Source organism: Nycticebus coucang, chromosome 9, assembly GCF_027406575.1.
Source record: "Nycticebus coucang isolate mNycCou1 chromosome 9, mNycCou1.pri, whole genome shotgun sequence".
Taxonomy (NCBI): domain Eukaryota; kingdom Metazoa; phylum Chordata; class Mammalia; order Primates; family Lorisidae; genus Nycticebus; species Nycticebus coucang.
In genome coordinates, this window is record NC_069788.1 from 38513561 (window position 1) to 38540998 (window position 27438).

Consider the following 27438-nt stretch of genomic DNA (forward strand, 5'->3'; position numbering starts at 1 on the left):
CCAAGGGCCATAAAGTGAGACTCTGTCTCTACAAAAAAAAAAAAAAAAAAAAAAAAGAAAATGCCCATGCTAATGAAAATATTTTATATCTTCATTACGGTGGGTAAAAAATAAAGACCATAAAAGGAATGTCTTTTGAATTTCAATACCCCCCATCCTTGTATCCCCTTCTGTATGTGATTCTTCCTCCACTGATTTCCAGAAATTTACATCTTGTGAGACTTAAATATAACTTGAAGCACATGGCAACTAATTCATATAACATTATACAGATTTTCTTCCTTACCAGTTTATCTAGGTAATACAAATGAGCCAATTTAAGAACATTCAAATCTACGGTACTTTGAAGGGTAAAAAAGAACAGCTTCAAATCTATTAGCAATTCTCTCACATTAATGAGGTAGTGATTCAGCTGCAGCATGATATTGAGACTGTTAATGGTGAATTCTAGGGGTGGCGTCCGTGGCTCAAGTGGGTAGGGTTCCGGCCCTATAGGGTGGTGGGTTTGAACCCGGCCCTGGCCAGCTAAAACAGCAGTGACAATTGCAAGAAAAGGGTGGCGGGTTTGAACCTGGCCCTGGCCAGCTAAAACAGCAGTAACAATTGTAAGAAAAAGTAGCCGGGTGTTGTGGTGGGCGCCTGTAGTCCCAGCTACTTGGGAGGCTGAGGCAAGAGAATTGCTTAAGCCCAAGAGTTGGAGGTTGCTGTGAGCCGTGACGCCATGGCACTCTACCGAAGGCGACAAAGTGAGACTCTGTCTCAAAAAAAAAAAAATAAAATGGTGAATACTATATAAGCAACTGGCCTCACTAAAGCCATATGCTCCTACTACTGTGAGCTTTAGTTACCAGAACTGCAATATAATTTGACATACTGTCTTTCCTGAAGTGTTTCTCTGCCCAAGCTTATGACAAAATTAAGTCAACCTGATTTAGTCTGTCCAGATCTTACGCCTAACACAAAGTTTTGAATTTTATTTTCCTCAAAGAGAGAATCAGTAAAGAGAGTGGACAGCATTATGTTTATTCTGGCACGAAGCATAAAATTTCTCTTCCTATGGCATCTCTGCCCCACCATTCCTAGGTACGGAATCTGAAATTTAGTCAACCACTAGGAACCCATTTTATGTGAACCTACACACTCTAAAGCTAAAATTTCCAGGGAGGCACCTGTAGCTCAGTGGGTAGGGCACCGGCCACATACACCAAGGCTGGCGGGTTCGAACCCGGCCCGGGTCAGCTAAAACAATTACAACTGCAACAAAAAAATAGCCTGACAACGTGGTGAATGCCTGTAGTCCTAGCTACTTGAGAGATTGAGGCAAGAGAATCACGTAAGCCCAAGAGTGTGAGGTTGCTGTGAGCTGTGATGCCAGAGCACTCTACCCAGGGTGACAGCTTGAGACTGTCTCATGCCAGGGCACTCTACCCAGGGTGACAGCTTGAGACTGTTTCAAAAAAAAAAAAAAAAAAGCTAAAATTTTCAGAAACCCGGGCGGCACCTGTGGCTCAGTGAGTAGGGCGCCGGCCCCATATGCTGAGAGTGGTGGTTTCAAACCCAGCCCCGGCCACACTGCAACCAAAAAATAGCCGGGCGTTGTGGCAGGCGCCTGTAGTCCCAGCTGCTCGGGAGGCTGAGGCAAGAGAATCAGGTAAGCCCAAGAGTTAGAGGTTGCTGTGAGCCATGTGACGCCACGGCACTCTACCCGAGGGCAGTACAGTGAGACTTTGTCTCTACAAAAAAAAAAATTTTCAGAAACCCAACTATTATAAGCATCAGATCATCATATTTGACAAACATTACCAGGCCAAGAGTAGAATACTAAGTACCTTTCTAACTTTTTGGAACACAACCCACAATAAGAAATACATTTTGGTATTCCAACTCAGTGCACACAAAACATATGCAAATGAAACAAAAGTTTCCTGAAACAATATGTATCCTTATACAACATAAGATGCATTGTGATATTTTCTATTATAAAATATTAGCACCAGCACTGGCTCACTCGATTTATTTCACAACTGAACAAATGGGTTCTGATACATGTTTAATAAGACTAGATGACAAAGGGCTGTCCAGCTTCCCCAGGTTTCTGGATTGGAGCTTCCTAATTCGTTCCTTCTCTCCACTAATGATGTGCCAGACACCGTTCAAAAGGTTTTAAAAGTAAAAAAGAAAGTAGGGTGCAGTGGCTCACACTAGTAATCTTAGTACTTTGGGAAGCTGGGCAAGAGGATCACTTGAGGCCAGGGTTAGGAGACTCTATCACTACAAAAACCCAAAACAAATACAAAGAAATTCCTGGTAAAGATCTCAACTTCAAAGAATCTAACATCGTGAAAATCTGTACTAGAATCTTAAGGAAAAAAAAATGATGTGGACTTTGGAGGAAAGTGATTTCTTTGTGAGGACTGAGATTTCTTCTAGCTAAGGATAAATCAACAAAAGCTTTAGGAAAAAGTTTAACTGGCTCTAAGTGTGAGAAGAATTTGGCTAAGTGATGATGTGGGAAAGGGTAAAGTATTCTAAATGAGAGAGCATGAAAACAGGAACAGAAAAATTTTGGCATATGAGTGGTGGTCTGGGAAAAAGTCAGGGACCTAGTGCTCCAGTGGCACAATTGGCTAGCATGTGGTACTGACAGAGTAAAAAGTCAGGGACCACACTAGTGTCTCTCAAAATGCTAGGCAAAGAGGTTCTTTTAGACAAATATAGACTCTAGAGATATCTAGCAAAAAAGTGACCATATTATGAATGCCTTTTAGACAGCTGCCTAACGAAAAGTATTTGGTGGTTTTGATGCAACCAGATATACCCATTTTAAATACCAAGGTTAAAACAGCTATTCCAAAGGCAAATGTAACCTGCACCATTGGTCAATGTGGATGACACAGGGATGAAATGAACTTAGCAAATATTTAAACAACAAATTAAAACTTATCGGGCGGCGCCTGTGGCTCAGTCAGTAAGGCGCTGGCCCCATGTACCAAGGGTGGCGGGTTCAAACCCGGCCACGGCCAAACTGCAACCAAAAAATAGCCGGGTGTTGTGGCGGGCGCCTGTAGTCCCAGCTACTTGGGAGGCTGAGGCAAGGGAATTGCTTAAGCCCATGAGTTGGAGGTTGCTATGAGCTGTGTGAGGCCACGGCACTCTACAGAGGGCCATAGAGCGAGACTCTGTCTCTACAAAAAAAAAAAACAACTCATTTTAAAAACTGAGAACAAAAACTGTCTCCAAAGTTTGAGCACTGGAAAGAGCAGTGCACTACAAGTTTCCTGAAACCTGCTAGTTGTATGACCTTAGTAAATGTGATTTCAAAAACAGACACCGTATACCAGGCATCCTCAAACTTTTTAAATAGGGGGCCAATACACTGTCCCTCAGACCGCTGGAAGGCCGGATTATAGTTTAAAAAAAAAAAAACAACTATGAACAAATTCCTATGCACACTGCACATATCTTATTTTGAAGTAAAAAAAACAAAACGGGAACAAATACAATCACACTGCCTCATGTGGCCCGCAATTTGAGGACCCCTGCAACGACCTACTCTATGCGTCAGGGAATGTACTGAAGACTTCAAAAAACCATTTTTACAGTACTACTACAAAAATCTTTCCTTCTCCAAAAGAAGTCAATGTTATGGTACAGAACCCATAAGTCAGAAACTTGGTTTTTCCAAAAACATATACTGTAGTTCTAGATCCCTTCTACCCTCACCTCCAGAAGAATTGCTACTGAAAAATTCCTTAGCAAGATACACAGGTATTTTTTACTGAGCTTTCCTGCCCAAACTCTCACTACTATGGCCTACTTCCTTATCACATCTTTCTGCTTCAAAAACAGCACCATTTGTGCTTCTGCATATGCTTTTCTCTACGTGAGCAATGCTCTTCCATCTTTCCTGCCTAAAGAAATCCCATCATCTGTCAAAGCCAATCAAAACTGTGGTGATGACAGACGCTTTCAAAATGTTTGTTGCTATTATCAGGCCTCAACACTTCACAGCAATGAACTTTGTTCCTTTATAGCTCCAACCGTTAGGTAATAACTAGTTGTTCACTTGCCAATCACCAGAAGGCAGGCAGTTATTCACTTTTACTCACTTCCCTTCCTCAGCACACGGATGATGCCTGGCACATACTGCTGGATAATTGGTTTCATTAACTCTGATCCTAAATAAAACACACAACACTCTTAAATTTCTAAGTATCTGCTGAAAAAACGTTAACACGGAATCAGAAAAAAAAAAAACCAAGACGTGCATGGACTGAGCTTAGCCTGACATAGTCCAAGAGATATGGAAAGGTGAAAGCAAAAAAGAAAAAAAAAAATTACTGTACTACATTCCCTAGGAAGAATTCACAGAATGATAAGAATAATAACAAGAATAACAAGTTATGCAACCTCCAGGAAAAAGAATGCACAGGGCTATCTATCTTCTCTAAGGCTGAGGTTCTAGGCACCAAGTGGACTGGCCTTACAGCTCGGGCAAGAAAAGGAGACCTTTTGGTTGGGCTCCAAGACCGAGGTGTGCGGTTCAGCCACCGAGAATGGGGCGGGGAGGAGAGGAAATGACGAGCCCAAGGGGGTGGTAACGGCGTTGGGCCTGACACCCGCGCTTGCGGGCTGGGAGGAGGGGCGCGGAGAGACAGGGGGAGTGGGTAAACTAAAGGACCCCTTCCCCGTGCAGCACTCAAGAGGTCACCGCCGCACTCGAGGTCCAGCGGTCGCTGAGCGCACCCTCTCTAAGCCTCCCTTCCGACCGAGTGGGGGTGCAGACAGAAGAGGCTCACGTAGGGCTGGGGAGATGCAGACCCCATGGGAAGTGGTTTCTCGTCCCAAGGGCCGAAGCGGTAGCAAGTGCAACAGTAGGTTTAGGTGTGATGCCCCAATGACCAAGAGGAAACCGCCGAGGCCCAGGGCGCGCGTGTGTACGTGAGTGTAGGGACAGTCGTGGCAGACAAGCCCCACGACCCGCAAACCTGGGCCTAAGGGTCGGGGAAATGGAAAGCATTTCCAACTGGCACTGGCACCCGGCAAGGGTCGGGTCCTCGAAGTGCCTGCTTCCGGAGTCGCCATCCCGCGCGGGGCGGCCCCTGCAGGCCTACGGCCGGGTGTGTCCTAAGGAACTCGCAGGCCCCAAGCCGGGGCCGCCGGCCACCCTGCTCGGCTAGGCTCAGCTCGACTCCCCGGGCTCGACGGGCGCCTGGGCCTCTCCTGAGTGGTCAGCGAGACCCGCCAATCGGGGCGCTGGGGCCAGCTCTCGGCCGCTGGATATTGGCTCCTCACACTCACCGTGCCTCGCTCCCCCGGTTCGCTGCCCGCGCTGATTGGCTCCAGTACCGGACTCCGAAACCCAATCAGAGGCTCCAGCCGCCGCTGCCGCCGCCACTGCCGCTGCCTCGCAAAATGGCGAACCTGAACAAAGGGGAATCGGGCCTCCCTCTAACCGCCTCCGCGCAGGCGTCTCTGAAGCCACGCCCCCTAACTCCTGCTCTGGGCTCGCCCCACCCTCCGGAGGAGCAGGGCGCAGGCGTCTTCCGAAGCCCCGCCCACATCCCCGATTAGATTACAACTCTAGCCGAAGGAGTACGCAGGCGCCTTCAAGGCACGCAAGACCTTGCAACTCAAAACACCGCCCTGAGCATAGTAGCACGCAGGCGCTAACTAGCCCCGTTTGCTGACCGCCCACCATTTCCCAAGCTGTCCCTGGGACACACCTCCCGGGGTAATGCGCAAGCGCCGCTCTTTGACTCTCTAACTCGCGGTCTGCAGTCTCGTTACGCATGCCCGGGCGGCGGCGGGAACCCACGGAATTTACCGCCGGAAGTGCGGCGGCCATCACCAAAGAGTGCGGGCTCGGCTCACTAGCTAGAGGGGCTCGCTTCCGCCCCGCTACCGGGAGGGGGGCGGCCATTTTAGGTGCGTGCAATTAAAGGCTGTAGCGGGATTGGTTCTGTATCTGGGCTGGTTCGCCGCTCCCCACCTACCAGGGTCGGAACTGGAGCCCTTTCCCTGTGGGGCGGGGACCTCCTAACAGCCGACTCCTTTGCAGGTGAAGGGTAACCCGGGTACGTTGTGGCTTTGAGAGAGCCTCCCGCCTCCCACGGGATCCCAGGACAGACCCATGCTGCACCGTCCTAGCATAGGAGACAGAATGGGAGGTTTCCCTAGACTTTTTCCCCATCTCACACCCCCCCAGTTGAGAAGTGAGGTTCCTTGAGAGGCCGCCTCTATCCTCATGCCTGTATCTCTTCACGTTCCTGCCCTGTAATTTCTGTGGTTGAGGTTTAACAGGACTTGTGGCCACATCCCTCCTTTTTTCTTACAAGCCTACTGGGGAAATACTTTTGCGTCGTGCAGAAAAAGGAAGAGTGTCCTAAAACCGCCTTGCGCGGGAGCGGCCGTGGAGGAAGGAGGTGTGTCTTAAAACCGCTTTTGCTTCCACTGGCGGAGCCGGGCGCTACAGGAAAGCGCGAAAAGAGAGCGGGTCGCTGCTGCTTCCGAACATAGGCTTTCTTTCTCAATCTTGCTCCAAAAAAGTTTTGTAGTCCCAGATTCAGAGCAAATTCACATTCAGCGATAAACGTTTGGGGTGGAGGGAGAAGACTAGTAAGTGGGTGTATAGGATAAATTGAATATAACATATTAAAGCTGCCTAAGCATGTTTACTTCCTTTCCCTTGTCAGCTGAAGAAACACATTCTGGAAATAGCCAACTCAGTATCATGGCCAGCAGCCTTAATGAAGATCAAGAAGGAGGCAGAGTGCGTAAAACTATTAACTTATTGGTGAACTGAAATTTAGAATAATTGAGGTCAAAAGCATAAACACTTTTTAATTAAACTAATAATTGAATTGTCTTTTTTCCTCTCTAGCTGATTTACTTACGAAAGGCTGATGCGATCCTAGACAGGAACCATCATCCATCACTTTCCTTTTACACATGCTTTAATTCGTTGTAGTTAACTCCTCAATGAAATTCTGCAGATTTAATTTTAAATCAAATTACGGAGGGGTCACAGAATAAAAGAAAAATGAAAGAGCTTGCTATTTTTCTAACAAAACATTTTCTTTTCTTTTGCAAATTTTAGATCACGTATGTGAAAGGAGATCTTTTTGCATGCCCCAAAACAGACTCTTTAGCCCACTGTATCAGTGAGGATTGTCGCATGGGTGCTGGGATAGCTGTTCTCTTCAAGAAGAAATTTGGAGGGGTGCAAGAACTGTTAAATCAGCGTGAGTTTTGGAAACAATTTACCTATTTTGATTTCCTGATGTGCAGGCCAAGAGGGGGTTCCTACCAAGTGATTGCTTTTAGAGTTCTTCCTCCACAAGATTGGCTTCTAGTTTGGTCATTTATCACACCAAACCTGAATTCTTTAAAAGTTTCTACTCTCTTCCTCTTCTATCATAAAACTTTTTAATAATATTACTCCACTACTCTGAGATCTGTGATAACTCTGAAGTGCTTTGTAAAATCCAAAGGTATTAGCTTGGCATTCAAAACCACTTACTAATATACTGCTTATATTAGAGGAGCTTATAAAGAGGAGCTTTTTTACAGGACCCCTCCCATTACTTTCTAGTAATGACTTAAAAACCAGAGATTGGATTAGAATCATGTTTGTGGAATTTCTGAAACAATTTCTCAGACCACATTTCAGGCTTACTAAATCAGTGTCCACTGATGATTCTGATTATCAGCCTTACATAATTTCTTACTGCTTCGTGTTGTAGTTGTTTGTAAAAATGATACCTTCTCTGGATTGAAAATGCCTTAATTAAGAACTTTTTAATATGTTTATAGACCTCATAATTTTCCTTCATACAGCTCTAGTATGTAAAGAGATCATTATTGAGTAAGCACATTTGGCATGTGAAAAATGGTATATATTCTAAGCCAATTTCAAGGTAATAGACCTGAAAGTTTTTTAAGTGGGCAAATGAGAGTATATTTGCAATTAGGGGCAGGGCAAAAAATGGGATGTGAGGAAGCATGAGTGTACAAAAGCTGTTAAGGAACACAGTATTTGAAAAGGCTGATAAGGAGCAAAGCGCTCTTAGAACACAGTAGGTTTTTTTCACCATTGAAAATTATTTCCAGAATGGAGAAGCATGAATCCTATGTACTCAATTTTGATATGAGGACAATTAATGACAATTAAGTTTATGGGGGGGGGGAAGCAGAAAGAGGGATGGAGGGAGGGGAGTGGGGCCTTGGCGTGTGTCACACTTTATGGGGGCAAGACATGATTGCAAGAGGGACTTTACCTAACAATTGCAATCAGTGTAACCTGGCTTATTGTACCCTCAATGAATCCCCAACAATAAAAAAAAAGAAAATTATTTCCAGTTCTCCAGTTCTAAGGTAACCTCAGATCCCTAAAGATTTAAAATGGAGATTTAAGAATCGAGATTGGTGTTTTGATCTTTTTGTTTGTTTGTTTTTTCCTATTAAATAACTGTTGTTAGAAAAGAAATCTGGAGAAGTGGCTGTTCTGAAGAGAGATGGGCGATATATATATTACTTGGTAAGATGGGGCCATTATTTTCTGGGCCAATTTTTACTACGTTTTAAGATTGGTGAACAAATGGGCTGTACTACATTTGTGTTGCTCTTGATGCTCCATTCTGGACAACTAAGGATGTTGAAAAGCTTCTGATCTCATGACAACTTAGGTCCAGTGGTGCTGACTTCCTGGAGCAGTGGGCTACAAAGGAATGTATCCCAGGTCTGGGAAAGAGTACTGTGCCATTCACCTTAAGCTTGTTCTAAGACTTGAAAAAGTTAAGGATGCCTCCTTCCTCTCACAGTGAAGTAAAAATAGTAATGTCTTAAGAGAAAGATTTCACAAAGGGGTTTTTCTCTTATTTTTCCTTGCCAAATGCAATGTCAGGTTTTTCCCAGCTTCTCTTCTGCCTATGGCCTGAATGTAGGATTCTCCAACTGTCTAAATGGCATTTGGTCCCAGAAAAGATAAGGCTTCCTTAGTGATTGTGGTAGGTGATTAATAACTAGCCCACTGCCCACCTGATTTGGAGCTAGACTGACTGGAAAGATGTCCTAGCTCCTTTGAATTTTGTCCTTAAGGGTGATATGACTTAACTGTTTTTACTTTGGAACATTACCAGTTTTCTCTCCTATTTTATATAGAGAAACAAAAAGCAAGCAAGCACAGTTTCTGAATAAATAGGCTTTTACCGGATTGTCAGCTGATGTGGGTGCTTCCTTGTTTCAGATATGCTGCTTCTGTCTTGGAAGTGGCACAAAGACTTTTACCTTCCTTGCTTAAAAACACTTGAAAATAGGCGTAACCTGCTAACCTCATGGGATTCCTAGGAAAAGGGAAAGATTACTTCATGGCAGAATGTAGGTTTCTCAGTCTATAGTGGATTTTTCCTGAGAGCCTCCCATAATAGTGTAGAAGGGGTAGTATGATGTTTGTCATCCATGCTGTAGCCTGATAGTTTTATAACAGTAACATTCTTTTATAGCATCCTGATAATGATAAATTTATCAAGATGTTGGGGGAATGTGATAACTTTTCATTGGCTATAATTTTAGGATAATGAAAGTTTGAATCCTTTTTTTGTGTGTCTAGATTACAAAGAAAAGGGCTTCGCACAAGCCAACTTATGAAAACTTGCAAAAGAGTTTAGAGGCCATGAAGTCTCATTGTCTGAAAAATGGAGTCACGGACCTCTCCATGCCCAGGCAAGGAAATCCAGGAGCCTAAATGAAGATGTAATTGGTGGGGTTCATTGTCTTACCCAAAGACAAACAACTTAAAAGCTTAATTCTAAATATAGATATAACAGTGGATAAAGTTCAGAACTTTGTGAAATTGCAAGTGAACCAGTTGACTTTAAGCCAAAGCACAGCCACTTTCTAGCTTGAACTAAATGAATCAAGACAATTAACTTGAAACATGCTATACATGCCTCAGCCTACTTAGTAAGGAGGAACCATTGTTACTTAGTCACATTTGTTGAATTCTCAGCATCCTTGGTTGCAGCTTGGCCTCTATTCCTGAAGCAATGTAAGCTGCAAAAATTCAGACTAAGCAATTGTGATTTCTCCCTTGGACCCCTTGTAGTCTCCCAAATTTACTAATCCTGTGTCAAGAAAATTGTATTATTACTGCCTTTTATACTGCATACTTGTTTGTGGTCAGTGTGGATAGTAGCCTGAGGATCTATCCCTAATGTAAATGTAACTTCTTGGACCCTAACTATTGGGAATTTAACGGAATGACATTGGGGGTTCAATATGTTTCTGTTTCAGGAAATAGAAACCTCACCTTTTCCTGTTACTATAGTAATTTTATTGCAAGACCCATGTTACTTTGAATGTGGCTACAGTGTCTCTTATCTTAATATCTGATATATTTATGACATATATCAGAAACTACTTTTTTTTTAAAAAAAAATCACAGTTCTTCATGGATTTAATTAGCACACGATAATATGAAATTAGCAATTTTAAGTCTCCTTTTTTCCTTAGGGATTTTGAGGATCAAGAGTAACATCTTAGAAGAAAGGTGCCAGGTAGTAGAATTTTATGGGCTGATTGAGGTTTCTGACCAAAGACTTTACTCTTGGACTGCAACCAGCATAGCATTTCTCACTGTTACATCTAAACTTCCTTTTAGCAGAGATCCTTTCCCTTGTACGTCTTATCTCCTTTAACATTTCATTATCATAAGTGCAGTTTTAAAATACCAACCTTTCCTCATCCATCCACATTTCAGTTTTTACCAGCAGACATAGAGGATAATGAGTTATACATTTCTGAGCGTAGCATGAAATAGTTAGAAAGTGGTACCTTATTAGGTAAAGAGAAGTGACCGTTGTTGGATATCAAGGCTATCTAGGGATAGTCTTAGGTGACTTGCAACAAAAATTGACTTCCCAACATCCACCATAGCTGTCTATGAGACTAGATAACTTGCTTTCGTGCATTAGCTGGATACAGCCTAGAGGAAGAGGGAAGGAGCAATTTACTATATACCTTCATTACACCAATGGAAATATTTTGTCTTTTTCAGGATTGGGTGTGGTCTTGATCGTCTGCAATGGGAAAATGTATCTGCCATGATCGAGGAAGTATTCGAGGCAACAGATATCAAAATTACTGTGTATACACTCTGAACAGATGAATGTCTTAGATGTGTCCATGTTCTCCTGTATCATATCTTCTGGGCCATATGACTGGGCAAACTGACCTGAAGATGGGAAGAGGAAAGTTTCACGTGAAGTAGTGGGTGTCACAGGACAGACTTGAGTTGCTCTATTCCAGTATTTGCACTAGGACTCTGGAGGAGGGATTGCTTTGGATATGTTTTGATATTTTTGCAAAAAGGTAAGGAGTAAGTGGCCTGATAGGTGTCAGTCTGGGAAACCAAATAGTTGGGCCTATGATCTGTTTTGCTCAAGTATGCTACCTGGTTTCGCAGCCACTAGGTGGCAGCATTGATTCTACTTCTCTGCTTTTTAAGAGGAAATTTCAGGAAGGATGATCATTTCGTTAGTTTGGAATCTTTTGTCATTTGTACACTTGGTATTATCCTTATGTCATCACATTCACTCTAGGAGAGAGTTATGGGTTGTCTTGTTTTTGTTTTAATTACAGATTGAATTCTGCTTTGTTAACCAGGAATTTGTGGTGACAAAAATGGAAAAATAAACCTTTTTCTTGGGGTTCATTGAGATTCTATGCTTATATCTGTACTGTTTTTGACTTGGGTAATGGAGGATTCACCTGTAACTTAATTTTGAAGAGTTAGATAAAGGGTCCAGTGAGGGAGCAAGTGTAAGTAGCAAGATGAGAACTAAGAGGTAAGAATAGACTGTGGTTCTATTGAATTCACTCATGGTGAATTCTTACTTTCTTCTGTCCAATGCATAGTTTCTGTGATTGAATCTGTCTGAATTTAATCATGAAAACAAATGAAATAATAAATGTTAAGAGCCCAGTACAGTGCTTAGCAGAATAATGACTCAATAAATCAGTAATTCCTGACAAAATCCATATGAATCTTCTTAAGAAAAAATAAAGGCTACTTCCTCTCAAAAAATTCTATTATAATTTGGTGGTGGGATGGCCAGGTTTCTTTGTGTTTTAAATTCCAAAGCAGATTCTGATGTGCAGCCAACTGGTATCTCTGGAACACTGCACTAAAGGGTAGTCCCCCTTTCTTCTGAAGCTAATAAGAGAAGTGCTCTTGTTTTCATAGGGATAATAAAATTCATGAATTTAGCCACTGGTTCAGTATCATAGCTATTGGGGAAACTAAATATTTTATTTTTTTCCCCTTCCTATGGAGTTGAGTATTAAAACAATCAGACTTGCTATTGATTTTTCTCCCTAGGGTGACTTCTGGGTCTGTTCTAAGACTTGTTACTTTCTGAAATGTAAAAGAACAGCTGGGTCTTAGAAGGGACTTGTTGAAACATCAGGAAAACACTGGGTAAATATAATCTTCGTACTTTAGACTTGTATTCTTATCACATTTCATCCTGATAAGAGGCAGTCACTTTTAAAAAGTATTTCACTTTTGTATTTCTGTGTGAAACCAGACAAGTTCTCCATGTTGTTGGGGTAGGGGGAGAACAGGGGCATGTCTGTTACCAAACTTTTAGCCTGAGGCTTTTCTTGAAGCTTTGCTTCTGTCCACATAAAATAAAATTGAAGGGAAAAGGAAGAAGAAAATGTTTCAATGTACAGAATTGAAAATGAGAGTGGGGTGATGAGAGGAAACTTCAAGAATTTGAGTATTTTGTTTAACTCTGCAAATACAGATGCTCCACAGCTTATGATGAGGCTACATCTCAGTAAACCTGTTAGTTGAGTTCAGTTGAGGATGTACTGAATATGTAATGGCTTCCATACCTTTGTAAATCAGGGACTGTTAAACTTGGGTCAAAACATTGGTTTTCTAGGCTTTTTCTTTTAAAGAGATTATGATTTTTTTTTTTTTTTCATAGAATATGAACCTTGATTCTTTTAACAAAACCCAGTCTTATCCAGGATTGGCTGTAATTGGAATTCTGGGACTTAGCAGGAAAGTGATAAAGATGATAAAGTTCTTTGTTATTTTCAGGTAGTAGTCCTTGGGTCAAATTCCAATGACTTATCACACTTGAAGCCTGGGGAAAGGAGGCATGGCCTGATAATCAGAATGGATGCATTATTCCTGGAAACCTAGTTAGAGTTGGCAAACACCCAAAAATTCACATGTGAAATTTTCCTACCACATAGCACTTTTAACAAATCTTTAAGAAATGAGACTTTTGATATCATCCTGCCATCACCATCAAATACTACATGATGTGTATCTGAACATTGAACTCCAACTTTTTACCCTGTGCTCTTTAATGATGAAGCTTACTGCTTATTAATTGGCCATGGGGATATAGATATCTGATAACAAATTTCCCATGTTTTTTGTTCCACCTTCTGTCATACTACATGTCTTCGGAGAAGGGAAAAGGCCCTCATTTACAAGTAATCTCAGAGAAAATATTTTAAGGTCACCATGGTGGTAAGTCTGTATGGGAGAGTTAATACCTGGTTTAATCTTCCTTCCCACTTTATAATGGCATGGCTTGGTTCACAGCCTGGGACATCCCTATGCCTGGAACTTAACCGTTTGTGGTAATTTCCAAATGTTTAAGTTCCTTAAAAAACCTGGCCACAGATAATCCACACCACTACTTTTATTAATGCTGCTTTTTCTTGCTTAAAAAAAATGAATCCAACAACATAAAATGCATATTTCAAAGATCTGTGCCTTTGGGTCTTAGGCTCTTTGCATTAAGTAGCCCCTTTTGGGGAATAATTAGGACTTTCCATCTCACAGATGCCTGATGCCCATGTATGGTTGCACATATCTTCTTATAGGTCACTTCCCTCTTTGCCAAGGGCAGCATTAGAGAGAGATGCACAGCCTAAATGAATTACAGCATGAAAAGTATATTTTGAGTCCTCTGAGGGTCTTGTCCAGGAGGATTGGTTAGTGTTGAAAGGTGTCCAGCTCCAAGTGGTATTAGGAGGACAGGCATGTCCAGTGTGGCTATACATGTCACTGTTGTCTCTTGGTGGCAGCAGGCAGACCTTGGTGGAAAAAAACAGAAGGCATGTTACTTAGAGCCCTGCTGATCGAAACAATTATTGGTCTCTTTTGGAGGTAAGATTCTGTGTGCTTTCCCTAACAAGTTCCTGAATTTCTCTTCCATTGCCTCCTTTTTCTGGTTTCCCTAGGATTGTGTTTGTTTCTTTCATTCATGTTTGGTGTGGTTCACACTGAAAAAATCCAGAAAAGATCTGCTTTAACTTGCTTCTTTTGAGTAACATGTATGGTTAAATACTATTCTCTCAATTTTTAAAAAACAAAAGATGAACTAAGAAATGGCGGCGCCTATGGCTCAGAGGAGTAGGGCGCTGGCCCCATATACCAGAGGTGGCTGGTTCAAATCCGGCCCTGGCCAAAAAAAAAAAAGAAATAGGAGAAATTTTGTTTAACAAATGCTCTTTTGGGGGGTTCTTTAGGTCTTTTAGGTTACAACTCATACATTGTTTTAAAATTTGATAATGTCTTAACTTTTCCCTTCATATATCTTAACTTTTCATGTTCAGAACATGAACAACTTAAATAGAAGGCAGGGAAGCAGGTTAATAGGTCCAGGTAATACAGGTATATATGCTAATGGAAAGAGGTTTATAATGTGGAAAGTGTCCAATAATAATTTCTTTATAAATAATCTGACTAGAAATTGACTTTTTGTTCAAACTAACTTCTTTAGCTTCTCTTTAATTAATATAAGATTTATCCCTAAATTATCCAAAATCCTTGAAATGCTTATTTTTAATGGGGGGAAAGCCCTGAGGGGATAAAGCCCTGGGGACTTACTAGTGAGACAGCTAGAAAAAATAGCCCATGACTATGACAGACATTTAAGAAGAACGTATATTGGGTTAAAATTATGCAATCAGTCATTCTATAGAATTGATGTAGGTTTATAATTACAGTGATAATACACTAAAAAAATCTTGAAGGAGTTTTAAAAGTTAAACTTGCATTTTCAGAGGTCACGGTTGGAATTCTTTAGTGTTGCTTACTACTACGCAGTGTGGTGACTTATTTTATCTTAGCAGAGTACCACACGGTGTTACCCTACCATAGTCTCACTGAATTCAATGACTAGGCTCTACTTTTTGTAAGGAATGGTTGAAAATCCTGTCTTCGTGGTGGTGAGTGTTCAGTTTGAGAATGCTCAGTACTCTGTGTGCATGTCTGATAGGAAACGCCTGCCAACATCAACGTCTGAGCATTGATATTTCCTAAATGTGTCTATGAAGCAATATCTTCTCTTAAGGGTATTAGGAGTGAGAGGCAACAAAAATAAGTTGAATTAATCTTCATGAAGTATGTTGCTTACATGTTTTATTAATATGTGAGTTTTTCCAGAATTAAAGTTGGATAAGAGGATGGTGAAGACCCCTTCTCAGTTACTGGATGGTTTTGATCAGTCACTTGGGCCTTGTAAAGGGCTAAGACATAGCATTTCTGTAGGAGCAAACTCAAAAATTCAAAAAAAGTTGGTAAAGGATCCTTTAACCCTCCTTCCTTAGGGCAATTGGTCTGTTTCTGTAAGAGGTTAATTTACCCACAGCAAGAGGCCAAATTGGCCTTAATTGTGTCCTAATTATTTGCTTAAATAGCTAATCTTTACTTCCAATTCTCCTATCACCTCTTGACATCTGTAGGAGGCTACTTCTGAACTGCTGCCTAATTTACAAACATCTTTTTAACCCTTTAAACATTCCTGCCTGGGCTGATTTGATGCTATGTTATCCCCATTTCTGTACTCAGCATTTTTTAAGAGTTCTGTTGAGGTCTTCTCAACAGAAGGAAAATGTTCTTGCATTATACATTTGCATAGCAATTATTGGTCTCTTGCAAAGCATAACCATTTACTTTAAAACATGAAAGCAGGGCTGGCCCCCCAAAAGTTGAATACATACCCATTTGGGGAATTTCAAAAATAACCAAAAGTGAAAAAAGTACCCCTGAAGGAATGAAAAACCTACATGAGAGAAAAATGCAGTAAGATTGCAAATGAGTGTGGGAGCAGAGCATCTTGAAGGTGTCTGGAGTTATTAAGGCCGGACACATATACTTAAGGGCCTGCTCAGGGGACTTAAATCTCTTCCCTGCTGTGGTTCAGTAACAGGTTCTTCCATTATCTGACTCTTACTAAAGGTCATTCTGTCTGATCAGAAATTTAGAATTCCTGTCAACCTTGGATATTCCAAGTTACAGGACAGTTACTTTGATGTAAAAGAGAAGGGAGAAGAGTTTAGGGAGACGGATTTGGAGGAAAGAGCAAACAAGATAGGTTGTTCTAAAATGTTTTTACCAACCAACAGCAGAGAAATGAAGTCTTTGCAAAGGAAAATCAAGCAGTATACCATTCTTTATACCTGACCTCAAGCCTTCTACCCAGGTTAACATTTGATAATTGAATTTCTCCCATGGCACCAGAAAAACTCACGTGAGGTGGAACCCAGTTGCCTACTTCAGGATCTCTGCCAGCTTCTCCTCATAGTATAGGAAGTTTTCCTGAATGTCCTCCCAAGGCTCAAAGGCCTTGGATTCACCCTCTTCTTGCTCAACAAAATTCTGCCAGATGTACTCGAAGTCCTGGGGCTTCATGATGCGCAGTTTACAGCCTGCTTCCTTCAGCTTCTTTAGAGCAGCCTGGATCTCTGGCTCCTCCCACATGAAGAGTCGCCCCACCAGAATGAGCAGGCGCAGGTTCTTGGTCTGGTTAAGGGTTTTGATAATGCGGTCAGCACAAGCTGCACAGGGGCTAGAGGACACGTACCAGGTGACATTGTACTTCAGGGCCGGGTCAAAGGCTGGAAGGATGGTATTGAAGAAGGCTTCTTCTGCATGGGCAGCTGCGTGCTCATCTTCTAGGTATCCTCGAGAGGCCTGCACTTGGCCTCCCTTGGCCTGCACTTCAACCACATAGCAGAGGAAGGTCTTGTTCCGCCCAGAACTGTACTCCACATTCCGGAACTGAAACTTAAAGAAATTGACAGGTAGTCGTTCCCTATAGAGTCAGGGAGACAAAGGGACAGGGAAGAAGAGAGAAAATGTTGAGTTCTTGTCTCTAGGACCAGCCCGAGTAGGTAGTTCTTCCACATCAGTGCCTCAGAGATGCATCACATTCACTTTTATACATGTATAAGCAGGCCCTGCTTATGCTAACATGAAGGCCTAAAAGGCATGAAAGAATCCAAAAGGGTTTATTTGAAGGAGAGAAGAGAGAATTTGGATTGGGGTGTGCATTCTGGTCATCCTGCTAGGACTGGTCTCCAAACACTGTCTCCACCATTACCCCCCAGCATAATAGCCCTGCATTTCTCAGTCAATCTTTAACCCATCTATACCTTTAGAATCACCTAGAGGACTGTAAAAATGTCAATGCCTGGGCCTTACAGCAAACCATTTAAATCTATTATCTGGAGAGGGGCTCAGGCATTGGTATTTTTTTAGAAAGCTCTCCAGATAATTCCAATAAGTGGCCAGGGAAGTATCAAGCATATAAAATTCTTATGAAAGGCAAGACAGATTTTGCAGAGTATTCATGCTTTCACTTCTTGTAACTCATGCAAATTATATCTTGGGCATGAAATGGCCTAATACTCGGAGTACCTTGCCCTTCTAGTTACTGTCTCTCAAGTCTATCCTATCTTTCAGGTGAAAGGATTGTCTTATGTTAAGTGTTCAAGAATTTTTATCTGTGAGGCCACACTACCCAAGGGTGCCTTAGGATTATTAAGCCTTTATAAAGTATAAAGTCACTTCAAAACTTAAAAAGACTTGGCTTCTGCCCTCCAGTTGCTTATAATCTAGCAGCTAGATTCTAGCTGGATAGAGAAGATATAAATAAAACAAGAATGTTAGAAGGCTGCTGAAAATGGATAGGTTGAATAGAGGATGTATTACGAAGGTTCTTGAAAATTTAGCCTTGATTCAGGAGGTTGCAAAAAATTGTTCCTGGTTTGTGGGTAGAAAAAAAGCATGATAAAAGTGATGTCTGTGGAAGATTACTGTGGTGGCAATGGGCAGGTAGAGTGAAGCTGGGGAAAAGCCTGAAATTAAAAACAGCCCCCTAGGTATCTAAGGACACTAGACTTGGTGATGAATAGCATGGTGGCTTTGAGAAGGAGATGGATGGGGCGGTGCCCATAGCTCAGTGGGTAGGGTGCCGGCCACATACACCGAGGCTGGTGGGTTCAAACCTGGTCTGGACCAGCTAAACAACAATGACAGCTGCATTAACAACAAAAATAGCCAGGTGTGGCAGTTGCCTGTCATCCAGCTACTTGGGAGGCTGAGGCAAGAGAATCACTTAAGCCCAAGAGTTTGAGGTTGCTGTGAGCTGTGATGCCATGGCACTCTACCGAGGGTGACACAGTGAAACTCTCTCAAAAAAAAAGAGGAGATGGGTGATTAGGAAATGAAAGCTGTAGGAAAAGGCCAGGTTTGTGAAGTTTTGTAGTTAAAGGAAAGAAAAAGAAGGGCTAGAGAGGTTATCAGAGTTGAATGTTTTGGTTTTTATGTGTATGTGTGTACATTTCTAAAACAGGGAAGATTTGTGCAAGTTTGGAGGCCAAAGAAAATGAGAGGGTTTCAATAAAAATGATTAAAAATATCAGAAAAAGGAGGGGATGAGTATCAGCTAGAGAGGCTGAACATTTTCCTTTGTAAAAATGTAATCTCTGTAGCTTCCCCTGAAGATAACATCTGATACCATCAACTCCAATATTGCCTGTCTGTATCCTTTCTCTTTCCCTAGAAAGGTCGCCAGACTCCCCAGGCTACAGGGGAATCCCTGGTGTCCTGGGGCCTTGGCTGCTTAAGGATAAGCATCAGATTCCAACGATCTGAGTAACTTGACTTACCTCCCTGTAGGATTCTCCCCATCACTGCCCATGTCTCTTGCCATCAGGTTAAGTTTCCACTGTGGAGATGGATGTGTTTTGAGGACCAGTCTCGGGATTCCTTTGAGTACTATACTTAGCTCCTTAAGTCCCTTTGCTTCTGGGTAGAGGTGTTTATTATTTACTTAACATTTTAGGAGAGTGTATCCCCTGATGTTTCCCCTCTCTTCTTTCATTCCTTGCTTGGAATTCACTTACAGTGAACTCACCCCTAATTATGTGTACACTCACCCCAGAAGACCATTCCTTAATTCTACCAGTTCCTAAATGGCTCCTCACTCTCTGGAGTGGCTTTTTGCTCCAGAGAAGCATAGAGCTTACCTTTCCCAATCCTTTTTTGGTTCTTTAAGACCTTTTGCCCTATTACTCCCCAAGTTCAGTCCAGAGCCACCTGTTTGATAGATGCTCATGTGGAACTTTTGGAATTGTCATGACTACTTGGTTATCTTGGAGATTGCAGCAGTAGCTGCCCATGCGGTACCTCAGATTTCCTTCTGAAAACTACAACAGCAGGTGGCGCCTGTGGCTCAGTCGGTAGGGCACCCGCCCCATATACTGAGGGTGGTGGGTTCAAACCCGGCCCCGGCCAAACTGCAACAAAAAAATAGCTGGGCGTTGTAGGGGGGCGCCTGTAGTCCCAGCTACTCTGGAGGCTGAGGCAAGAGAATCGCTTAAGCCCAGGAGTTGGAGGTTGCTGTGAGCTGTGTGACGCCACAGCACTCACCGAGGGCCATAAAGTGAAACTTTGTCTTTACAAAAAACAACAACAGCATACTTAGCTAAGTGCAGCTGTAAATAGGAATGTGGCTCAGTGTGCAGCTGCAAGGTGGCTGGATAGTTATGAGATGGCTGCTTCTCTCAGCCTCTTAAGCTGTGACATTTTCCCCTCCTCCTCTTCCCTAAGCAAGAGCAGAAGACCTGTAGAAACCTGAAACTTAAGGGAGGGGAAGAAAGTTCACCTCTATTAGTAGCCATTTCCTACCCCTCCAGCCAACAGTCCCAGAGTCTGCTCAGCAAGGCTCTCAGTAGTGCCTTGTGGATTAGATACCTCAGGAAGAAAAGTGTTTACAAGGCACAAAGGGAAGGTAGGGAAGGGTTCAGTTTCCAGTCTTTCTTTCTTTCTTTTTTTTTTTTTTTTTGAGACAGTCTGACTATGGTGCCCTTGGTAGAGTGCCCTAGTGTCACAGCTCACAGCAACCTCAAACTCTTGGGTTCAAGCGATTCTCTTGCCTCAGCCTCCCGAGTAGCTGGCTACAACACGGCCACAACGCCCGGCTATTTTTCGGTTGCAGTTGTCATTGTTGTTTAGCAGGCCCAGCCGAGCTCGAACCTGCCAGCCTCAGGGTATGTGGCTGACGCTCTACTCATTTAGCTGTGGGCACCGAGCCCAGTTTCCAGTCTTTCCTCTGGGCTTGCTCAGAGACTGAGCTTGCTTGGCTTCTCGATGGGTTTCCTGATGTTTTAGAAGGAGCAGAAAGGTCATATGAGGTTCTTTGGGCTTTTCATAGACTGAAATAGTCCAGGGGGCTTGACAACATGGTAATCGTGGGTGATTTTATAAACTCAAGAAATAAGTCAGTATTTTTATGCCAACTAGTGGAAAGAAGGAAATAGTGACAGCTAACTTCTTCAATAATCACATTTTTTTCAAGTAGCCTGATATGACTAAGGACCATTTTTACTTATAGCCTCTTTACTTTCAACCCCAGCAAATATTTTACTGCTAGTTTGTGTGTGTATGTGTGTTAGAGAATGAGTGTGTTGGAATGGTGGCGAGGAGAGAAATGTTAATAATGGTTTCCTCTGACCCAATGATTTCTTCAGGCATAGATACCAACAGCATGATCCCTGTTCCCTCCCTGCAGCTTCTGATAGCACTTCTTTGAGCACCACTTCCTCATACTTTCGCAGACAAGGCCAGTCACTTCATCAGCTTGGAACCAGCTACTAGGTATTGAAATTCTCTTGGGAAGAAATGGACAATCCAACTACCTAGAAAAAATTGGGAAGATGGTCTACTTGATGGAGGGAGAAGGGATATGAGATGTAATACATACTTTTCTCAGATTGACATTACATTTGCATTTCATAAGCATTTCTATACTGCGAAAGGAAGCAACCTGGAGGGCAATAGAAGCTGCTCCACAATAATCCATGGAGTGAATCTAATTAAATGTAGACTTGTTTCAGCTTTTCCTCTCTAGACCTTTGGTGACCTGCTTGAAGGAGGCAGGATTGCTGGTTTTATCGGCCTTCTCCTCTTTCAGACCCTTTTCAAAGTGGATGCCAAGGAGTAGGCATAGAGTAGTGTGGAGCAGAGCAGAGGGTTCTCGCAGCCTGACTTCCTAGAGCTGAGAAGGGACCCCCAGGTTGCAGGACTGGAAGAAATCTTACCCAGGGTTGTCCCTGGGCCTGCCCCTTTTTCCTGAAAGCCATGCTCTTAAGCCTCAACTCTGACCTCTCAACAACCCCCAGTGTAGGCCAGGGTGGCCAGACCCAGGGGGCTATCTTCCCTTCTTGATGGCACACTGCCCAGCAAGCTCTAGGGTGAGGGTAAGGAGCTACGGCAATAACAGTGATGTCAAAGGCCCCTCTGTGCCTCTCCCTTCTCCTCTGGAACCTGCCTCTTCATGTGGCCAAAGTAAACTGCTATAGAAGTGGTTGAAAGAAAAATCGCCCACACTACCGTTTATCTCTATTCCATAATAATCCCTTTGATAGCAGGTTCTGCTTTCTGCAGAAACATACAACATCACCAAAACCAAACACACATCAGGGTGCTGCCAGGCAGAGCCACAGCAACTCCTTACTGGGATGGACAGATGGGGAGATGGCCAACCACCATGCCCCAGAGCTCCCTGAAGCCTGCAGGGTTCAGAGGCAGGTACTAGCCAGAACTCCTATCTAAGCTGAGCACCACGACATCTTCATATTTTTTTTTTTTGTAGAGACAGAGTCTCACTTTATGGCCCTCGGCCGTGAGCTGTGTGAGGCCACTGCATCTTCATATATCCGAGCTGCTGTCTTCAAGAACTTTTCCCCCAGTTCATGTCCTTTCCTAATGTCTGACTGAAAGCCTAACACAAAATAGGTGGTTCTTCATTAGTTCATTTATTCAACAAATATGTATTAAGTAAGTACCTCTTAGGTGCTAGGGATAAAGCATGAAAAAAGAAAGTTCTGTCCCTGTGAAGGTTAAAAAGGGGAAAACAGGCAGTAAATGAACAATTATTCTGTAAATGTTTGTGAAAACATAGAAAAAATCTTCTCCGGTTTTTTGGATGCAGTGTGGTGGCTTGGAGTTAGTCCCTAGGGTTCACACCCTAGTCCATCCATAAGCTTCAGCCAAATGATTTATCCTTCTGAGGTTTAGTTTCCTTATCTGAGTAATCCAGCCTCTCAGATTTTGGACAGCAGTAGACACTCAATTAAAGCTAGTATTGATGGATTGTGCTTTCTCCCGGCCTCAAATTGTATCCTTCAGGGCCCCATCATAACACATTGCTGACCAGTCAACAATTTACCCGGTAACATGGAGTTTCTGTGTAAAATTTCTGGTCAACAATGTGTTAACATAGCAACTGTTCCCTGATTGGTTTTTCCCAGTTTCAATTCCATCTCTCAGCTGCTTATAATATAGAATCGCTCAGTGCCTCTAACATCTGAACACATTGTTGACCAGCAATTTTATGCAGAAACTATCCATGTTGCCAGGTAACTTGTGACCCATCAGCATTACCCCCCTGTACTCTTCCTCTTGCGTCCAGAGGTTTCTCTCTGTCAGTGGTGTGCTGGTAAGTGTTTAACCAGCTCTGAAAGAAAGAAAAGAAAGCCCAGATTTCTAACATTCACTGATTTCCACAACGTAAATATTCCCACGGTAGAGCGTTAAAGCTACCAAGGTGATGTCATTAGATACCAAGTCAGGAGGAGATGTGCACAGTCAGCTCTTGAGCCAATAAGAGCTGGTTTCAGCACACCATGACAGTTTCAGACCTTTTTTCAATAGTTTCCACCATGTTATTTTGTTAATGTGCTTAGTTTTCTTTTGTATGATCTGAGTGCCCTATTCACCCAGAATCCCTCTGGGTGAGGTATATCTCTTTTTCCTACCAAGTACTTCCTTCTAACTGAAGACTGTTTCTTGGAAACCCACCTGCTCTTCTGCTAGTCTTGGGCCTAAATATAAAGAGCACTATGGATCCATCCTCTGTGGGGTTCTGTGCAAGGAAAGAAATGACTTTGCTGATCCCTTTGACTATAAGAGAGGGAAGGAGAGGAAAGCTGTTCCCTTACCCTGTCCCTGTACAGACATAGCTGCACCTCTGGGCTATTTTAAGCCATGTGTTTATCCTGAGGGGGCCTGGAGACAGATCTCCACAGCTGTTACTTGTGGCCAGGAAACACCACAGGGCTCTGCCTCCCACCTGAACTGCTCTCAGTGTGCCCAGAAAGCTGCCCCACTGTGCCTCTTTTTTGAGCCTTGACTTGTGGAAAGCCTCTGATGCTTACCATCTTGCACATGAAGATCTGTGGAGCTCTGTTTGGGAAAAGTGAGACTTAGGGTGAATAAGAGACCAGTGGAAAGGACACTTAGCGGGGAGTCAGAAGACCTGCCACTTGCACAGTCCCAAGCAGCTGAGGGTCGAATGACCTCATGCACATAAAAGTAGGCTGTGATTATAATAAAGCCCTGGGGAAATAGAGGTTAAGTCAGAGGCCTTAACTCTTTAGGACCCACTGTCCTGGGACCTCCCCCGCCCCCCAACATATGTTCAGCTCAACAAACATAGTCAAATTCTGTTGTTGGTCTACCCTGCCCCTGTGCTGGGGGAGATCACAGTGCTGCATGGGATGGAGTGTGTATGTATGCATATTTGTGTGACCGAGGATGGCATGTGCCAACATGCTTACATGTTAGAAAAAGGATCTACTTCCACAAGAGAGCCATTGGTATTGAGGACTCTCCTGGCCTGTTTGCCCTAGGCTTTCCCTGGGTCTATATTGATCTGTGCTCAGCTACTCCCTTAATCCTAGATGTGAGTGAGATTGGTTGGATGGACCTGGGTAAAGGGAAGTTCAGGAACTGGGACACATTTTCCCTTAAGTTCTCGTAGAAATCAGAAAGTACTTGAGCTGGAAGGGACCTTAGGAATCAACTAATACAGTTTCTTCATGTAATAAATGATAAAAGTGAGGCCAATGTGAAAATCACTTGCCAAGCTTAAAATAGCAAGTCCAAATTGCCACCCAGGGCTCCTTTTCCATCTGGAAGGCATCATGCCTCCATTCTTCTTGAAAATTCTCTTACTGTGGCACCCACTCTGCCCGTGAGCATTGCTGGAAACTTCATAAAGAAAACCTGGGTCTCAAGGGGGAAATGTGACCCCACATATTCCCTTTTTATTTTTAGCTTAGGCATTTAGCAGGGTGTTTCCACTATCAGAAAAGAGAAGGAAGAAGAAGATGACTACTCGATCTTACTCTTGGAGACACCATAACCTGGCAAGACAGAAGGGCCCGTGCAAAGCCCCCTCCGTAAAGCCTCTGCACCTTTTCTCTGGGCCCCAGTTCCTCTAGGCTGTGGCTGAGGGTGTTGGAACAGCCCTTCTGTCCATAAGCTCCTGGCCTGTGTTATCTGTGCTGTAACTTCTCTGTTTCCCTAGGTGTGGCTCTGAACAGCCCTTCAGGAGACTCAGAAAAGATTCAAAAAGGAAAAAGAAACTGCTTCTCATTCAGTCTTGGGAAAGGATGGATCTGCCCTGTCTTACAGTCTTCTCCAGAAGGAGGCTCTAAAGAAAGGACTAGACAGAAGTCTGAGGCTTCAGTGAGCTATGAACACGCTACTTGCTTTCCAGCTTTAGTAATGACAGAGCAAGAACCTGTCTCTTGAGAGAAGGGGAGGAGTAGGAGGGCAGGCAGGCTGGAGACATATGGATAGAGGAGAAGCCACCACTCATAAGCAGAGGGAGAAGTTGGGGGAAGAGGAGCAGTGCTTTGACTGGGGACGTATTTATTATAAATGTTCCTGTTTCATCCTCTGTCATCAACCCCCCTGGGACAAAGCCTCTACCTAGAGAGGCAGGTGACTGTTCCAATACCAGGAGGGCTGAGGGTTTCATTCTCTGGGCTCTTGCCTCCAAGGAGCTCATCCTCCCTCCCCCTGAGTAGAAAGTCCTAGTGTCACCCCCAGAAGCCCCTAGGAGTTTGCTGATGAGTCCCTGCAGCCCTGCCATGCCCACAGGTGTACCCTCAGTGCTGCAGCCTTGCGCTCACCCCGACCCTAGGTACCACCCTGGATTTCAACAGCCTGCCCCAGCCTATGCTCTTCTAGGAAGGGGTACAAGGTCCACACTCAAGGCTCACCCTGTGACGATCTCAAAGGGCGGCAGCTCAATCAGCTCCTTCAGCTTCTCAGGGTCATCCAGGTTCTCCAGGTCTTCCCCATTCTGGGAGGCAGGCGCCGCAGCTGCAGTGGCCTCTTCCTTCTGGGCCATGAGGGGCAGTGGCTCCAGAGTCACTTAGAGGAGAGATGGCAGGTCTGTGCCAGGCCCAGGCAGCAGAGTCCCAAGCAGCTGTCAGCAGCTAAATCTGTCTGGGAATGACGGGAAGAGACCTTGCCAGCAGGCTGTGTGTTCTCCCCACCTCTCTACAGGCTTTATAACCAAGGCCTGCTGCCCCTCCTCCGGGTCCTCTCCTTCTGTCTTTTTTTAATTGAGTGACGGCGGGTGCTGGGGTGGGGGAATGGAAAATCTGGCCATTAGTATCCCCAATTTATCAGTAGGCAAAGACAGGGAGCTGGCAGGTGGGAATGGTTTGGCCTGCTCTTTTCTCCTCCTCCCTCTTCTTTCACCTTATATTCTATCCTTTGTTTCCCACCTAACTATCCTAGCTCCATTGGGGGAGAGTGTGGGAGGGGTGTCAGGAGGGCACCCTGAGATTTAGGAGAGAAGCTCTCTCAGAGCTGTAAGCAGGATGAGAAAACTGTTGAAGAGGGTAATTGCAAAGAGACCATTTCCACTGGAGGAATTAGGTTCAGGAAAGGAGGGTCCTGGCTGAATATAGTAGGTTGTGCCTATAATTCCAGCACTTTGGGAGGCTAACGTGGGAGAGTCGCTTGAGGCAAGGTGTTTAATACCAGCTTGAGCAATATAGCGAGACCCTGTCTCTACAAAAATAAAAAATAAAAACATGCCCTCTGTGGTAGTGCATGCCTGTGGTCCCAGCTACTTAGGAGACTGAGACTGGAGGATGGCTTGAGCTATGGTCACACCTCTGCACTCCAGCCTGGGCAACAGAGTAAAACTCTGTCTTTATGAATGAATGAATGAATGAAAGAAAAGAAAGAATAAAGAAAAAGGAAAGAAGGAAGAGAGGAGAAGGGAAAAATAGAGAAAATAAGAAAAGAGAGTCCCAAGGAAAGGTGGCATAAAAACTGAAAATTTGGGAAGAAAGTATTTGAGTTGTGACTCAAAGGGAGTGAATGTGGATTGGCCTGTTAGGAACCTATAATATAAAGTCAGATTGCCTAGGGACCTTCACTACGAACAATAGCCACCATTTACTTGGAACCAGGCAATGAGTTTAGTAGTTTACATGTGAAGTCAGACCTATGCTTTCCACAGCCCTGGAAAGCAATGTGGATTATCCCCATTTTATCACCTGGGAAAACAGTCTCACAGAAGGCAAAAGGGCCTTGTCTAAGGTCATACAGCTCATAAACAACAGAGCCCAGATTAAAATACAGCCTGTTTTACTCCAGGGGCCAAATATTCAACTTCCATGCTATGCACCCGTATAGTCCTTTATTTATTTAACAAATATTTATTGAGTATCTGCTCTATGCTATGTTCTGTTTCAGGTACTGGGAATATGGCAAAGAACATAGTGAATGAAAATCTCTGCCCTCAGGCTGGGCACAGTGGCTCATGTCTGTAATCCTAGCACTCCGGGATGCCAAGGCAGAAGGATCACTTGAGGTCAGGAGTTCAATACCAGCCTGAGCAAGAGTGAGACCCCATCTCTATTAAAGATAGAAAAATTAGTTGGGTGTTGTGGTGGGCACCTGTGGTCCCAGCTACTGAGGAGGTTGAGGCAGGAGGATTGCCTGAACCCAGGAGTTTGAGGTTGGTGTGAGCTAGGCTGGGGTCACAGCACTCCAGCCTGGGTGATAGAGTAAGACTCTGTTTCAAAAAAGAAAAAAAAGAAAAAAAAGAAAAGTCCTACCCTCATAGAGTTTGAAAGAGTAGGATGATAAAAAAGATAAGTAAACTATATGCTCCATTTGGTAAGTGCTAGGGAGGAAGGGGAACAGGAAGTGTCAAGGGGTGGGTTATCAGGGTAGCCAGAGAAGGACTTAGAAAGGAGACCAGTGAGAAAATATCTGAAGGAAGCAAGGGCACCAGTCATAAG

The 27438-nt window shown here is 43.5% G+C and overlaps 3 protein-coding genes across 10 annotated transcripts in view; 1 reads left to right on the forward strand and 2 right to left on the reverse strand.

Moving 5' to 3' along the window:
• NFYA (nuclear transcription factor Y subunit alpha) overlaps nt 1–5509 on the reverse strand; it is a 28648-nt gene extending 23139 nt beyond the window's left edge. For all 3 annotated transcript variants that reach the window (XM_053601931.1, XM_053601930.1, XM_053601929.1), the window contains exon 1: nt 5302–5509. The gene's annotated coding sequence lies outside the window, so the exon portion shown is untranslated. The remainder of the gene's footprint in view (nt 1–5301) is intronic.
• A 153-nt stretch (nt 5510–5662) lies between these two features.
• On the forward strand, nt 5663–11700 carry OARD1 (O-acyl-ADP-ribose deacylase 1). 6 transcript variants are annotated; one of them, XM_053601938.1, is made up of 7 exons: nt 5941–6077; nt 6339–6429; nt 6702–6772; nt 7100–7244; nt 8481–8539; nt 9611–9723; nt 11057–11700. In XM_053601938.1, exons 3-7 carry the CDS (start codon nt 6734–6736, stop codon nt 11157–11159), a joined length of 459 nt encoding a protein of 152 aa, XP_053457913.1. In that variant the 5' UTR covers nt 5941–6077; nt 6339–6429; nt 6702–6733; the 3' UTR covers nt 11160–11700. The 6 variants fall into 6 exon arrangements, with proteins under 6 accessions (XP_053457909.1, XP_053457910.1, XP_053457912.1 ...); XM_053601934.1 differs by lacking the exons at nt 5941–6077; nt 6339–6429 and adding an exon at nt 5663–5928 and having other exon boundaries at nt 6696–6772; XM_053601935.1 differs by lacking the exons at nt 5941–6077; nt 6339–6429 and adding an exon at nt 5663–5928 and having other exon boundaries at nt 6696–6772; nt 9611–9753; nt 11057–11183.
• A 2012-nt stretch (nt 11701–13712) lies between these two features.
• APOBEC2 (apolipoprotein B mRNA editing enzyme catalytic subunit 2) lies at nt 13713–25671 on the reverse strand. Its single transcript, XM_053601933.1, has 3 exons — nt 25393–25671; nt 16566–17129; nt 13713–14124 (listed from the first exon to the last, which is right to left on the reverse strand). The coding sequence occupies exons 1-2, from the start codon at nt 25521–25523 to the stop codon at nt 16586–16588; spliced, it is 675 nt and encodes a 224-aa protein (XP_053457908.1). The 5' UTR covers nt 25524–25671; the 3' UTR covers nt 13713–14124; nt 16566–16585.
• Nucleotides 25672–27438: the final 1767 nt, after the last annotated feature.

Excerpts from the sequence above, each read along its gene's own strand:
- OARD1 (XM_053601934.1), top strand. The coding sequence starts at position 5,793 with ATGCCCGGGCGGCGGCGGGAACCCACGGAATTTACCGCCGGAAGTGCG. Across the intron at positions 6,773-7,099 it reads AAGATCAAGAAGGAGGCAGA|ATCACGTATGTGAAAGGAGA; the intron begins GTGCGTAAAACT and ends TGCAAATTTTAG. Across the intron at positions 8,540-9,610 it reads GGCGATATATATATTACTTG|ATTACAAAGAAAAGGGCTTC; the intron begins GTAAGATGGGGC and ends TTGTGTGTCTAG.
- APOBEC2 (XM_053601933.1), bottom strand. The coding sequence starts at position 25,523 with ATGGCCCAGAAGGAAGAGGCCACTGCAGCTGCGGCGCCTGCCTCCCAG. Across the intron at positions 17,130-25,392 it reads CCCTTTGAGATCGTCACAGG|GGAACGACTACCTGTCAATT; the intron begins GTGAGCCTTGAG and ends CTGACTCTATAG.